We start from the raw sequence: 16,522 nt of genomic DNA, 5'->3' as shown, positions 1-16,522 counted from the left end.
TGGGAAGACCTCTCACGACACAATAAGTCATGCCTGTCTCCTACAAAGTTCTGAACGGATTGATCCAAAATAAGAAGAGGAAGTTTATAATGCACAATGCGCGCCCATCTACTGGCTCAAGTGATGGGCGGAAGTCGATACGCTACCGGGGTAGGATGATAGGATCATATTCGCTATGACAATCAAGATCCTACCTTAGAGTTTGTCCACATTTTCTTATGTCCATCTTGCATATAAAAAAGTATGTATGGTTTTTTAGAGTATAGATTAAAGAATTACATAAAAAATGACAATTGTTCGCATGAATTCCAAAAAATGACAAGCCCCCTAAACCATACATTGTACGCTCGTGAGGAGGTAACCTACCTGGACTAATGGAGGTCGCTGGTCCCACGGAACATAATGCACAAATGTCACCCGACAGCTTCACCTTCCCGCCATTTTGTCCCCAAGTCGTCACAAAACCAGTTATTGAGCTGCCAGTCTCTTGGTCCTCTCTATATAAACTATCTTACCACCTTTCACTGCAAACATACCTTCATATATTTTAACGCTATTGTCATGTATATCCTATTGCGATATGTGATTTGACAGCTATAGTTATTTTTTTTATTTATTTATCGTTTTCGAACTTCCTTTGTAATTTAACAAACCCTGAATTAAATTCAAACACACAGTAACGATAAACAGGATTCCCATTATACACTGACAAGAACCCTGTACATACACATTGTATTTGCATCTTAACATATATACACCGCGTTGTTTTATTGGTTCACGCGAATACTCGCATTTAAAAATATTCTTGCCTTCTGATCATATCGATCGTAATTACTTTAATTTTCTATCATGAGATCACTTGCGAACTGTCCATATCCTGCACATTTAATGCAGGAAAAATTATCACCGAGAAGCATATAATTATCATACCCAAAATTTTGGAGGACACTTGTGCAAAAATTACCGATGCCATCGTTTTTAAGAGTTCAATTTTCTGCTGCCGTCATAAAACAAACGATCATCATTATTTTACGTCAGTAAAATTGCTTGCGATGCATTTAACTTGTCCAGCTTCCTGACTGCAGCCTAATATAGATTTAACTGAAGCCAGTTTTGAAATATATTAGCGTTTATTGTTGAGTGGACTCGTAGAGCAGCAATCGACTGAGGAATCGCTCACAGAAATTCGATTTTTGTGTTTTAGTTGGTGAAACTAAATATTTGTGGTGAAAACTACCTATATTTATAACAGCTAAGATAAACGAATTTTTTTTCGCTGTTTTTGTACTACAGATAAGTGGCTGAAAATTAGGATTTTATCTTAGAGCATGTCGTATCTATGTCTGTAAATCTCTAACTTGTATATTTAAATTCAAACTATTAAATTATTATTTTAATGCGAGTGAAACTTGATTTTGAGTTTGATTTCCTGAGGATTATTTTATTTTTAGCATGTTGGCTCGTCATCATGACCCGTAGATTTCTTTTTCGATATAATATTATATTAGATTTCAATTGTCAAATCACTTGACATATAAAAATTTAAAATGTTGTAATCTTATTTAAATCAAGTTATTGCTTCTTGGAAATTTAGGTCGTATTCTATAGTATATAGGTCGTACAGAAATTCTATTAAATTTATATCAATGGATGGATGGATTAAACTTGTACAAGAAAGTCCGCATATCTGTAAAAACTACTTCCTGAAACTTGCCTTTTTATCTACCGTCATCTGAAGAAAAGTTCCACTCCCTGATAATATAAACCAACGAAATCTCTGGTCATCAATCGCACGTGTGTAAACAAGTAAATCCTGCCATCTAATAATAATATCTGTAAAAATGAAGAATTGGAAGTAGGTATATTGCATGAATTAAAAAATGTTGAACTGAGAATCATCTGTCCCAGTATTGTATTTGTGATACGAGGAGGTTACATGTTATAGATCGCCTGCTCGTACAAGCGAACATGGCGTGGAATCATTGACGTTTTTGCAGTAAACTTATAATCTGTTTGCCTTTAGACCGGCGGAGGCGCATCAATCAAAATTATAGCCAAGAACGAGTGATTACTGATGCCTTGCCTTGTAGCAGCAAAGACTCCTGTATCATCTCCTCGAAATACATATGATTGTCCACCTATTTATATTTAAACTGCTTCTACAAAATACCTGGTATTGTGACAATTTAAACGCTTAGCTACTTTAAAACCGGGCACTGCTATATACAGAAAAGCTTTTGCGTGTATCTTGTAGTTACATCCTGATCAGTTCGCGCAAAATCGATAATGGGTTCTTCTTGGTTTCTGGAAATGGTATAAAGATCCAGTTCGGAATTTAATCGGACTATTCGTCTCTTTGAAAGCCAAAATCAAGCGTTAAAGTTCAACCGCACATTATCAACTAAATTCGTTCAATTTCAATCTTAAAATATCACAGCTGAAAACGAAAAAAAAAAAGTCGAGGACGCTTGGAGTCGACGTCGCAATTTCGCCTGCCGGGTTATGGCATCGATACGAGCGGCGACGGCTTGCCACTTAACTCCTTCTTGTGTTATATACTAGCGTGCGAGGCGTGTTATTAGGCAATATTTATGCCGTCGGGAACAACAATTGCAGTTGCAGAGCACCTCCTATTTACTGCGACCAAGTACGAGATGTGGCCCGCATGCAAATGAATGCAACGTTCAAGCATGGTTTGATTCGCGCGTATAAATTTCTAGCTGGCACATTTAACGCTTTTTTGAGTTTAAGTTCGATAATGCATATTATGTTTAATATTTAGCCTCACTGAACTTACTATGTATGAACTGAAGAATAACTGTACCGGTCGGAAAAATCCGTCGCACGAATATCTTTAAACGATGCTGCGTTGCGGTTGTTCGTGCGAGAATTTCCACAGAAATCTAAACAATTACGCATTGAACAGGATAGAAAAATTTTATCCAATGTAAGATATTTATTATTGTATGTAGGCATGTATGGATGTATCTATATTGTAATCTCTAAGTACTGGCAATAAGAACTTGTTTTCTTCAGAAATGGGCAACTTGAATATTGGTAAAATGGGACGACATGAATTACATTAATTGTATATTTACTACAATAGAAACTGAGTTAAGCACGTCAAAACCCTTAACGATTTTTTTTACAAATTTCGCAAATCGACCCTTTTTGTATATACCGCCCGTGATTTTATTCATGGAAGTTAATTTCTTATTATTTCTAAATAAAATTCGTCAGAGATCAAAATTGTAAAGGATTGAACTGAAAATCATTCTACCCTCAGACGATTGTAACTTGGATTTAAAAGAAAGTCATTTTAATGAACGCGAAAAACTTAATCTTCTGTTTCAGTGACTGAAAAAGAGACAAAGACCAGAAATTATATCATAACAAATTTTCAAAAATTCAATTTCAATATTCGGAAAATGGAAGATCTCCTGCACGATAATTGGCTTCGGACTACGGTCACGAGCAGACAGCGCCCTGAACCTCAGATATAGCCATCTGCCATGCAGCCGTGATCGGCTCTGGCGTCGGTGACGGCACGCAGTTAACAGTTCATTACTTAATTAACGCGGGTGTCGTGACACATTCGTCCGTAACGCGGGTGTCGTGACACCTTCGTCCGTAACGCGGGTGTCGTGACACATTCGTCCGTACCGCGGGTGTCGTGACACATTCGTCCGTAACGCGGGTGTCGTGACACCTTCGTCCGTAACGCGGGTGTCGTGACACCTTCGTCCGTAACGCGGGTGTCGTGACACCTTCGCCCGTAACGCGGGTCTCGCGACGCCTCTAGGGTAGGCGGGCGTGACCACGCGATCCTAATATAGAGAGTGGGTCTCCGGCGGCCGTATACGCGCGTCTATAACGCATCGGTCGCAGAGCGCCTCCTGTCGGGCTGTTCGTCAATGCCATATGTAAATATTTGCCCGTTCTGACGATTGACGGGCGTCCTGTCTGCATGCCGTCGCTGGTGCCTGGCTACTGTTTAGAAAGTGTCGAGGATGGCAGGACTGTCTAGGGTCGCTCGTCTGTCGCTTATGGTCTGTACACCAGCAGGCCTGCATGGCCGTGTAATGTATCGTCTCAACAAAACACTTCTTCCACGGAGGCGTCTTCACCCCTTTCTGCATGCATGCATGGTCTGGGTTATGTATCGTTGGCGTCTGTATTATTCGCCATTATTTATACCATCACCTATTTATTTGCGCATGGTTTGTATTTGATACTGTCTCAGCTGATCACTTGTTGAGTTAGACAACGATCGGTATAGGCACTTGATGAGTGCGGTAAAAGTCGCTATATTAAGCACATTAACTGCAGGATTTAATCTCTACCTCAGCCAGCTTGTGGCATAGGAGGATCTTCGTAAATGTTATAGTTGGTCCTGATAGAAACGTAAACATTTTACCGAACAGTGCAATATCATCCTGTCGCATTTTCAACTGACTATAACGCTCAATATCCTTGTTACTAACTTGTTAAGTCAATGCTATCTCAAAATTAATTAATTACAAACTAATTACGTAACATTTTTCTAACGTGCGCACGTATAGGTACTCTTGAAAATCAAAAGACCAGGTTTCAATGATAATTAATGTACACACGGAATCCAAGGTTGCATCACGGAGAAGATATGTTATAGAAGCGGAATCACCCAATTATTCAGGCATTTATGAGCGAGTCATGTACTGCACACATAACGTATGTATACTAAATGCCTTAGTGCATGCAGTCTAACATGACTGCGTGCACAAATTTTTACGATTAATATTCGAAGCGTATATATACACTCGCATATAGACAACAACCACATACCTGAGTGACAAGTGAGACGACGGGACGCTAATGTATTATAATGATAAACATTTATAATGACCTGGACCCCACTAAGCTGTCACTTGCAAAAACTCATCGCTGCCAAAAACCACCTAATATCTTTTAATGGCGTTGTTTGTTAACTCGGGGCAGGGTGTCCTCACTCGTCTGTTTTTGCTAGGCTTTAATTGCATGCCTCATGGACACCGTCCTTCTATAAACGGATTTTCTCGACATTGCTCACTCTTGCGTTATTGCGTTCTCGTTCTTTATTATGTACTCCAAACTTGTACAGCAGGGAATGTTGTCACTTTGTACGTTTGTTGCGTTCATTCACTGATCCTGTGAATGGTGAGTTCACTGATCCTGATTCGCATGGTTTTCGCACGTGTTGTTCCTCAAGTCCTGAGACTAAATTTTTCTATCCCATTTAAATTAAATATGCTTTTAAATTGATATCTACAATCAACATTTGCACGGTATCTATTAACACACATGTACTTTAAATGTATACCAACGCACATACACAAAGCACCTAGCCGCGGCACGTTATCTATTAACAAACATGTAGTTAAAATATGCCAAGGATGAGAGCCACGCAGCAGCAGCAGGACTCCCGCGAAGAGCGGCTCTGCTGTTTGTTGTCGCAGCGGCTCTCGTCTCACCGCAGCCGCCGCGTCTGCTTGCGAGCACCGCTGAGCTCTTCACACTCGAGACATGACGGACTTCTAGTTTCTTGTGTGTCGTCGTTGTCCACTGAAATGAAACTCGTGGCTTAGCGTTCAGAAGATGTTGAAAACTGGTTACGGTTATTAGTGTCGCAAAGATGTCGGACGTTGACTATCATTATACAATAGAACAATTATTAAACCTTGAACTCGTTTTGATGACAGGATGCTGAAACAGCTTGTCTGGTTTTACTAATAATTATAATCAGAATACAATGTGTTGAATAATGCTTAGCTGTGCTTTATAACAAAAAGCTATATTAAGCGCTTTTTTTATTTAAATTTTCATTTTGAAATTATCGTAAAATGACCTTAAATTCTGCTGCTTATCGCACCCGGTCCTGTCTAATTTATGTAATTCTTATTATAATTAATAAACAATCGCATGCATCCAAGCATTTCTAATAATCCAGTTGTCACTAATAACCTGGTCCTATACCTCGGAACTTCAATACCCCCGATTGCGGACTCGGAGTCGCAGCAGGGCTGATCGATCGGCCTGTTAGTCGTCTGATGACTGACATTAGGCATGTGAACGACTGCCTGCTACCAACTCCTGCCTGTTTCCGCTCGTACGGGCCCCATACTCTAGAACGCGTACTTGGGTCCATACATCTCACCTCGATACTCCATGAGCGGTCTTGTTGTAGGTGTGTTATGTATGTGTCGTGCCGAAATCGCGGAAATGCCGATTTTATGGAATCGGTAGCCAGTTTGCCGAATCTGTAGAATCAGAATTTCGGTGCTGATTCGGAAAATAGGACGTTAGAGTTAGAGTTATAGCACGAATCGACAGTTGGAGTTAGAAAAGGTTAGATCAAGTTCGGTCAAGTTTATACACTTAACATTTATTCTTACCTCTATACTTAAACATTAAAAAAAACTTGGCTGACTGACCAAACCCCAGATTCCCATAGTACATATAGAAATGCTAATTCTACAAATTCGGCAAACTATATTCTGCCGATTTCATAGAATCGGTAATTCCGCGATTTCGGCACTACATACAGTATGTATGTGTAGATCCGAACATAAACGATGAGATGAGGTATCTGCATATCTGTAGGTGAGATGTACGTATCTGCAAATACGTACATCTCACCTCGATACTCCCTGGCCGGTTCATGCTATAATTGCACACATCTCTTATTTGCATATTGGAAAAGGAAAGGAAGAATTCAGAAAATGGAAAATGAAAAGGAATGTGGGAAATAGAAAATTAAAAGAGGATGTAGACAGTAGGTTTGTCGAGATAACTGCCCTCGACGGTCAATGTTTGAAAGCCATTGAAAAATTTCCTTTCCCTTTTTCGATGGATAGAACTTAATTTAATGTATTTTTCCAAACAAAATGAAAGTGAAGTGAATTTTGTGGCCTTAGATTATATTTTGTGTTGCGTTATTATTTCCGAAGAATCACGAGGGTAATAAAAAATTGAGTTTATATCCAAGCAGATTCCAACCAGAGTCCCATTTTTTACAATCCTTTACTGTATTCGGCGTATAAATGAGAACGATAATCCATGCTCACATTTTAACAAAAAGGCCGCAAATAGAATTTATTATGAGGAAATCGCGAGTATAATCAAAAAATGAAACGTCGCTTCTAAAATTTTTGAACATTTATTGAAAATTTGCCTTCAACGAACCATCATGATTTTGTCTCTGCATAAATTTTTACACGATGTCTTTAATGTTTTTCAAATTATTAAATTTATCGGCAAGTAATATTTAGTTTAAAATTAGAGCATGATAGCATTGATTTAAAGTCAACCTTGTTTGCACCTGCGTTGAACACTTGTGTCATTGATAATTCCAACCAGATAAATTTTGCATAATAAATGACATCGCCACTTAATTTATATTCTGTTTGCGTCGTTTAAATCGAATGATCGAGAGTCTTGCTTGGACTTTCTCATAGGGTATACCTGGAATCGATTTCCGAATGTATATATTGCTTGCGAATGATAAATGCACGTATACAATGAACCATTATTCTCAAATGAAGTATTCATACATATAGAATAACAGACCTAGTACATTTTTCATTCGGTAGAGAATGATGAATTACAATATAGAATATATTAGCTAGTAATTATTGCTTTTAAATTGATTGCTCTTACCTATATGTGTTAACGGTTGTTGATAATCATAATTCGAATGATTATCAAATTCAATCGGTCGAATTTATTATTGTAATAAGTAAGTAAGTAATATTGATGGGACTCCTAAGTCCTCGATTTTTTATCGTATACTAGAAAAAGTCTTAGTTAGTATCTTCCCTATCCACATTCCTTGACGCATCGATATTTCGTTGTTCTGTAGTTACATCTTCGAGTGTTTCATTTAGATTTAAAAGCTTCTAGTTTTCATCTCATCGCATCGCTGACCAAAGCAACTCGCTCTCAAGCTAGCGTTCGAAGCAAACTCCACGGAATGTTTACTCCATAAGTGATACTGCAACATCACCGGTTATATATGCGGTATCGGCTATGACGATTATGCATCGCAAAAATTGCACCAATAATTATTTATTACAGTCACTTACAATTTGGAACTTACAATCTAAGGTAAACATGTTTGCAGTATGTAATATTTCTGAAACTTTTAAATAAAGGAGAGACGTGCAACACGAAAAATAGTCAAGTTTTCCTTTGCTCGTATTTCCAGCAGCATATGGTGCTCATCAATATCAAATCTCCGTCAAAATACATCATATCTTTGAGCTCTGGCTACACCTGGCAGAGGATCACTCGATCATACTCGATACTAACATTCTTGTCACCGTGCATTCGATACAGACATCCGCGCACATTCGTGTAATGAATTATTTTTACGGCGGTTAACCATCAATTTGTCTACTGAAACAAATGTGTTCAAGTTGGTGTTCAAATATTTTTTTGACACTCGCGTTGTATGAATGATGACAGAGATGAATCCAGTGTTTTGTTGTTTAAATAACGGGATGTATGACATAGATGAACTCGGTCTTATTTTCATACAATTTTTTTATAAACCAAAAATTCCGGTCGTGATATGTATAAGTCGGCAGAAAAAGACATTTCAAATTTCAATATTCATTACAAAATCTACGCATTGAAATGATAGTTTGTGAAGCCTCAGTACTCAGAGATTAAAGTTTTGCAATGTTGACAGAGATATTGTTTTTTGCAGGACTGAGCCAGCTGGCGTACCGAGAGCTGGTGTCCGGAGTGCACTCCCGGCTTGTGGCGGGCCTGCCAGGCGGGTTTGGCCCGGGTCTCGCAGCCGGCTTCCCCCTTGGGGTGGATGCTTCAGCCTTGGCTCGCGGCTTTCCGCACGGCTTGGGGGTTGGACTTGCAAATTTCGGCCCCAGCTTAGGTGTCGGCTTGGGAGCGTCGTTGTCCGTAAACAATCGCAGCCAGAGGGACTTGGCAAGAGACATAGCGGCGTCTGCACCTGGGGGGCTCTACGGGGGCAGGGATACGAAGACATGCAATCGCTCCCGAGTGGTGGATGATCGACCTCGAACCTTGGATGAACGACTCCGTGGCATCGATGACAGTAAGAGAGGACCCATGGATGATCGATCGCGATCTACAATGAATGATCGACTAAGAGGTTTGGATGAGAGATCTCGTTTGATGGACGGCGATTCAGTTCTTTCAGAACGGCAATCAAATGGCAACGATTCTTCAAATGTCGAACATGTCAAACCTTCAGTGGTGTACGACGTGGCGTCTCTCATTCTGTACAGGTGCCAAGCCCTGCCAATTCGGCTCAAAATAGCCCTGGATCGACTGTTTTCAGTGCTAACGCACGATGAAGTTCAGCAATTACTTCACGGTTTTGGCTGGAACTATGAAGATTATTCTCGAGGATACATGCTTCAGGTAATTATAAATCAATTACCGTAGCTCTATTTTAATTTAGATTGAAGAATCGAATAACTAGTAACGTTTTGATGACCTGATGAACATTGTAAATTAACCTTCCTCCCTTCTTTTCGGGAAGTGTAACAAAAATTAAAATAATAAAAGTTAACATTGAAATCTTGTTTTGGGGCTTGTTGGAAACGCAATACAAAGCAATTTTTCTAGATGGCCGAACTATACCAGCCTCTTTCTACTCAGTGTGCAGAGCATGTCACTGTTTACCGAGTTGTGCATCTCTTATCTGATTACGGCATTGAGTCAAATAAGTACTTTCGAAATTAGTCATGGAGCAAACAGGTTGCAATGGGCCCAGGTAATCACAGTTATTTGCTAGTCATGATCGAGCTTAGCACGTCAAAAGTCTTACATGAACAAGAACTGAGGTTGTGGAGTACTCGAATCAAGCCTGATATAAGCCGAAAAAAACTATGCAAACTCAGTAAGTGGAGTTCGCATGGCTGGCAGTGCTTTGGGTTTGCAATGTCTGAGTTTTCTTGCGGTTGCACCGCACGACAACACCAATTTTGTTTTAGGAGCTCGCGAGATAGCAAGCTAGATGATGTCGTATCATGACAGGGATCGCTTGGTGAGCAGTGTCGCCTTGTCATCCATCACATGAGCTTGTCAAGAAGCGTCACGGCCCTCAAACCAAACCCAGAATTGACTCAATTACGATCAGCGTTCCGACGTCGCAGAGAGATGCGCACCTTTCTTTCCGCATTATAATTTGACTTCGCCGAAAGTTGTACGAACTCAGTCTCACACAGGCCCCCATTCATACGCGAAAAATCGAGGCTCGGCCGAAAAACACGATTTCAATACTCCCATATTTATCTCAGATAGTTTGATGTTTTGCAGCGATCAAGTGTTGTTTTTTATTACACTGACACGTGCATTATTTTATCCCTGCACTCAACCCTTCAATGCGTTCACACATTGTCTAGAACAATCTTTTTTTCATCAAGTACGTCAGAAAGCTATATAATTCATTTAATACTAAACAAATTTGCGTATTTCCCTCGCTTCTCAATATGCTGAAATCTTTCAATCCAATCTAGGAAGCTTGACGATCTGTATTTTTGGTGTTGGATGTCACTGTTGTCTGCTCCATGTTCGCAGCCATCATCATCATGATTAATCTTTTGTGTGGGATTGATCAGGGCGCAGGAGGTGTTTTTCCAGCAGGCTTAATTGCAGCCGCTGCTTCCCCCATGCTTTTAGAGCTACCACAATAACTGCTCCGCCAATCGAGTCCTATGCTGTAGTCATCTGCTGGCGCTTCAGTAATTATAACACGGAGACGAGTAAGGATGAGCAAAAACGCCTCGAAAAACCGGCCGAAAAAGTGCGAGGCGTCATGCAACTGTCACCACCTCGCGATGCTGTCGTAACGCGCTCTTTTTATACCGGTGCTCTCATAATCGGCTATAGCGATCCCGGACTGGGTGTTGTCTAGCGTTGAAATACGCTCAGATTTATTTCGTTAAATACATCGTCGTAGTTTGTCGTGAATAATTAAATCTTACAATTCTTGCTGTGAAGTTAAATAGGGCTAATTATAGCTATTCGATTATATTTATATGCTCCTTTTGATCAGAGTCACGAATGACGGCTCTAATTTAGGTCTTCACAGAACAATTCAGATTATGGATTCAATTAAATTATCCGCAGTTAATTCCAACCTTTCGTGGAAAAGCTTCAACTTTCGTTTGCTTTATTTCATATGTAGAATACGGATCTACGAAACTGACTTGAATATTAACACAATTTGTAATTTCAGGATACACAAGGCCAGCCGTTACATCGCTGGAACATGGTGACTGCAGAGGAAGAAGCTCTTCTCCTACAACAGTTTCTTAGGTTCGGTGAAACGAAGAACATCGTCTCCCACCTTCTGCACAATGATTCCAGTTCCAACCTGGACCGCGTTGCTCGGGACGTGCGCCACGCTCGAGACATCAGAGACGCCGCCAAGTCGCAACATTGTTCGCCTGTGAGTGACCACGCGGCTAAAAGTAACGAGACCGAAAGTCAATCTCACGATACGAAAGACGCACCTGAAAATCGCGACTTCGGAGATATCCATGACCGGTCAGATCAGCACGACAACGGCCCTCTACCCGAGTCTATTGATAATAATTCTGGAAGGGACACCGGTAGTGATAGAAGAGAATCTACAGATAGACGAAGTTTTGAACGGCGTGACACTATGGACGAGTTCGGAAGTCGAAACGAAAATCACCGAGTTCCTCCTTACTCAAGCCAGAGTCAGACATACCATCAACAGTATTACCCAATGCCCCATGATTCTTTACACAAAGCGCACGATCCTATGAAAGCTCTTGACCCAGAGCAACTTAAGAAGTTCTTGGAACGCAATGCTTTACTAAATCCAATGGGCAGAAATGCAGCCAGCGATGCAAGATGCGATCCCACTTATATGCTAGGGCAACACGGCGCACCAGGAGGGCCCAATATGAATCATTCCTCTAGTTTATCTGCGGCATCGATAGCCTCTAATATCCTGGCGGCTAATCCTAACCTTACTTCTTCTCTTCTCAGAGGCGGTCCTCAATTAGCGAATTCTTTGTCTTTGCTTCGTCTTCCAACACCGCTTCCAAATATGAGCCGACCTAATCAGATGCCTTCTTCAATGGTCAATGCCTCCCCTCTGACATCTCCCTTGGCTCGACTCCAAACTATGCAACCGTTTGATATTCGAGGCGATAGGAGAAGTCCCAGTCCATGGCACCAACCCGAAGTATCCAAGCGCCATCTGGCGTCGCCTTCCAGCATCACCAGCACCGGTTCGATGCAGGGCCAACCTAGCCCTCCAGTTCCTAATTCTTCGTATGCGTCGTCACAGATGTCCTCGCGAAACGATATATCAGTCGAGCATTTTAGTGACGATGATGATGACGAAAAATCATCAGCGTTAAATCTTTCTACTACTTCTCCCGGTTCTACTCCAGCGTCAACGTCTCTGCCTTTACCTGCCCAAAATAGCTGCAACGGTCCTCCTACTCCTAAGCGGTCATGGAATCCCATGAATATGGGCTCTACTTTCATTAATCCTGTGACAGGCAAGAAGAGAGTGCAGTGCAACGTTTGTATGAAAACATTCTGTGATAAAGGTGCTCTAAAAATCCACTTTTCTGCGGTACATCTTCGAGAAATGCATAAGTGTACTGTCGACGGATGTAACATGATGTTCAGTTCTCGAAGATCTCGCAATCGTCATTCAGCTAACCCAAATCCAAAATTACACACGCCGCATGTTAGGAGAAAAATTTCTCCTCACGACGGCAGAAGTTCGGGCACTCACCCAGCAATATCGCTGAGACCCCCCATGCCAGCACAGCTGCAAGGTCTCCATCCTCATGCCGCGTTCCCTCCACTGTCCGCGTTTCCCGGCCAGTTTGGGGGCCTAGGCGCTCTACCGAACCTTCCGTTCTTACCTTCAGGAAATCCTCAGGAGCTCGCAAAGCAGTTCGAGATGCACCGTCATGGCTTTGATCTGCAAAAGGAAGCTTGGAAGTATGGACAAATGTATTCATATCCAGACGATTCATCTATGATGATGGATCCGAAAAATCACTTTGATCACGCCGAGAAGAAGCGCGCAAAAATTGACGAAGAGAATGAGCTTAACGAAGACCTGGAGGACGAAGACAGCATGAGCGTTGATGCTAACAGTTTGAAAGGAGAGGGATCTGCAACTTCGCCATCATCGAATAAACGAAAACGAAAAAGTCAAAACCCAACGAAATTCGCTTTCAGATTAGAAGATGATGACTTGATATCTACAGACGAATATGACGACGATGAAAATGATGATGATTTGGATGATATAGATGTAAAAGATTCGGAGGAAGATAAAAACGAGGATAAAGAGCTTGATGCGATGAGCGATGACGAAGAATTTGAGAACAGTGACGTCGTAAACGGAATTAAGAACTTGAACAAGAACGTCGAAGAAAAGTCGGAAGAAAAAAGTTCCCTCTTGTCCTCTGATCCAAATTTAGAACAGCCTAATTCCCTGCGACTTCTAGAAGATTTATCCAGAGGAAATTTCCACGATAAAGCTCATGAAAGTGATGCCATGCGTGTGGACATAAATCGTAGCCATAAACGAACGAACAGTCCCAAATCCGAAAGTAATAACATGGATTCCAATTCGCGCTCTGAGTCGCCGCCCAATGAAGAACTTGAGAATAACCTATTTTTGCGTGATGGCGTGCTCACCAACGTCGACATCCCGATCAACGAGGCTGACCCGCTCACATGTGTTTCATGTTTGAAACAATTTCAGAGCGCCTCAGCTCTTCGGTCCCATTACCAATCTTCGCACTTTAACTTAGCCCATAAATGTACAGTTGAAGGATGCTATGCATCATTCCCAACGAAACGATCGCGCGATCGTCACTCTGCAAACGAAATGTTGCATAAAAAAGGCCTAGCCAATCACGAAAATAATTATCCGGTCATGCCTCCTGGAATGCCCTTTAATCCTCTCTTGAATAATGATTTAATTTCTCGGCTGTGCTCTGATCCCAACGCTTTTCCCAAGGGCTTGGAGGTTCTCAAATCAAGACTGCCTTCGTCCATAGCCAGTAAAATTTTCGGTAATTCTGAAAACCATTCAATTTATCAAAATAGCGTCTCTAGTAGTAACACGATACCGTCTCAGACATATTCTCCATCTGCGGCAACCCCTTTCTTTCTTCACAATCTCCTACCGCATCTTGCGTCAAAAAGTTCGCAGAGGAAAAGTAGTGAGAAGTCTAGAACACCCTCGCCTAAGAATTCTCCTACCGGTGATGCTAGTTTAAATAACGACAGCTCAGCAATAGCATTCTCTCCCTCTTCATCCAGTTCAGCAGCTCGGGTCTCCAGTTCTAGTGAATTGCCAAATCACGTAGAAGTCTCCGGCCGGCACAACTTTGAGGCAAATGAAAAACTCAATGACGCAATTCAGCAATTATCGTACAGTTTAGAAGACGATTTACCGTCTCCGAACAGCGAAGGAAAGATGCCATGCAAATTCTGCTCAGAAGTGCTTGAGGATGGTGATAATTTGAAGGCACACTACGAAAAGTGGCACTTTAGGGACATGTTCCGATGCACGGTTGATGGATGCTCAAAAGTTTTCAGTTCTCGGAGAAAACGCAACAGCCATTCGATCAATGATGCTTTACACATGGGCCTGAAAAAGATATCAGCGGACGTTTTCCTTTCCTAATCATTTACCATGCTCGCCCGATCGCTCAGTATTTATCATAGATTTTAAGTCTTTCCTATGGTGCAAATCGATTATTATTTTCTTGTGTCAATTCCAGTCGTTGTGCATTTTGCGTACCCATGTGCTTGCATGATTATCTATTAATCTTTATAATTCCCTGAAGTCTGTGGTCATGATGGTTCTCAGTGGTTGTTGATTAGATTTATACAAAGCTGATTTGGAATTCCCGCAAATACGACCTGATTATGTGCTCGTATAGACATGAATCTTATAGGTTCTACCAAAGTCCTACCTCTGAAAACCATTTGAATTCTTTCACAAGTGATGTAACCTAAAGAAGGCGTCTTACGTTAAGTCAGTGTGCATTTGAGATTGAAATTTGTAAAATACCGAAGTAATATAAGTAAGTAATTGTGCGTACTTTGAGCTCATGGTTATGTATGCGAAAAAAATTCTGATTGTTGTGACCTCGAAAATTGGTTTACAAATTAGATTCCGTTGTGCATTAGCCGACATGAGTTTGGAGCATATTTTGAACGTTATCATTGTCATGAACAAGTTAAGCCGTTACACAAATGAGAACAAAATTATTCACTCACAAATATCTTTAATCCCTTCATTTTTTAAACAATTTATTCAAAATAACAAATCGTGGTTTTTATGAGCGCTGCCATGAGTCTAATTGCGCCTGTGAATGAGTCAATACAACGGCCGAGGGTTCAAAATTAATTGTTCAACCAATTTTTAAATTAAATTGCAAATCTATTTGGTTTTAAATTTCATGTAGATAAGTGACCTTCAAGTTCTATAAATGGAAAGGTTCTTTCTGTAACTATTTATCGCATTTGTTTTTATTAAATGCGCGTTATTTGTTCAGCACTATTTCCAATCGATTTTTTTGTGACCTTTGATTTCCATATTTTCCTTGTAAGTAACTTTGGGAAAAACTAAATTTTATCATGGAAAAGAAATTTTCACTAATTTTTTAAGAAATAAATACTTGAAGAAATTTATCGATTACTGACCGCATGCGAGATTAATTAGCCCATAATTATGTCGAAATTCACCTGCAGACTTGCTTTTGTGAGTGATAAACATTGAGAACTTATGTCTTTACCTTTATTTTTGATATAATTCTTACGTTGCTCGCCTACCTTGTGAGCTATGGCGTACTTTTCAGATGATTCATAATAGTTGATTTGAATGTTTAATCAGTACCTCATGTTGTGAACTGATGCTCTTTGTAAGATATGTATCATAATTCTATGTCAAGAAAATTTTTTATGTAAGTATTCTACATTTCATCGAAATAAATGTTAATTGTCTCCAGTGTTTGGGTGGCTTTATTTTCCTTGCTATTTAAGATTTTTATATTTTAATGCACTATACTCAGTTGAATGGAATTCAGAACATTCTTTCAAGCGTTATACAATAAAAAATATAGAAATAGGTTTAGTATAAATCATGAAACTCAATAATGTCCATTTCATTGCAGTAAAATTATCTAACTAGCATGACGTGCACAACGTTTTTCGTGTGATAGGAATGATATCAAAAGTATGAATTTGAATCCAATCGCAGTTTCGTTCATTCAAAACTTTCAATGTTAGGCCCTAAAACATTTACATATATACGCACAAACGACATCCATATGAACGTATTGAGGTATTCCAATCGTGAAGCAAAATGTATGCAAAGTTAAGCAAATTTTTCAATCCCTGTGTTTGAGGTATGCAAATATTTTACAATCAATTTCATGCGTTTGGAAAAATATTCTATTGTAATTTGCTGGTTCATGGGCCTATTTCTTCAACG

The 16,522-nt window shown here is 40.3% G+C and overlaps 1 protein-coding gene across 1 annotated transcript in view; it reads left to right on the top strand.

Annotated features, from left to right (window-relative positions):
* LOC108682133 (zinc finger protein basonuclin-1) overlaps positions 1-16,023 on the top strand; it is a 37,163-nt gene extending 21,140 nt beyond the window's left edge. Inside the window, exons 2-3 of the mRNA XM_018171248.2 lie at positions 8,726-9,423; positions 11,246-16,023. Of these exons, the coding sequence (XP_018026737.1) occupies positions 8,726-9,423; positions 11,246-14,707 (4,160 nt within the window). The 3' untranslated portion in view covers positions 14,708-16,023. The remainder of the gene's footprint in view (positions 1-8,725; positions 9,424-11,245) is intronic.
* Positions 16,024-16,522: the final 499 nt, after the last annotated feature.

Source organism: Hyalella azteca, unplaced genomic scaffold (genome assembly GCF_000764305.2).
Source record: "Hyalella azteca isolate HAZT.00-mixed unplaced genomic scaffold, Hazt_2.0.2 contig13234, whole genome shotgun sequence".
Classification (NCBI taxonomy): Eukaryota; Metazoa; Arthropoda; class Malacostraca; order Amphipoda; family Hyalellidae; genus Hyalella; species Hyalella azteca.
Note: the sequence above shows the minus strand (reverse complement) of the source record. Positions and strands in the feature narration are given on the sequence as shown.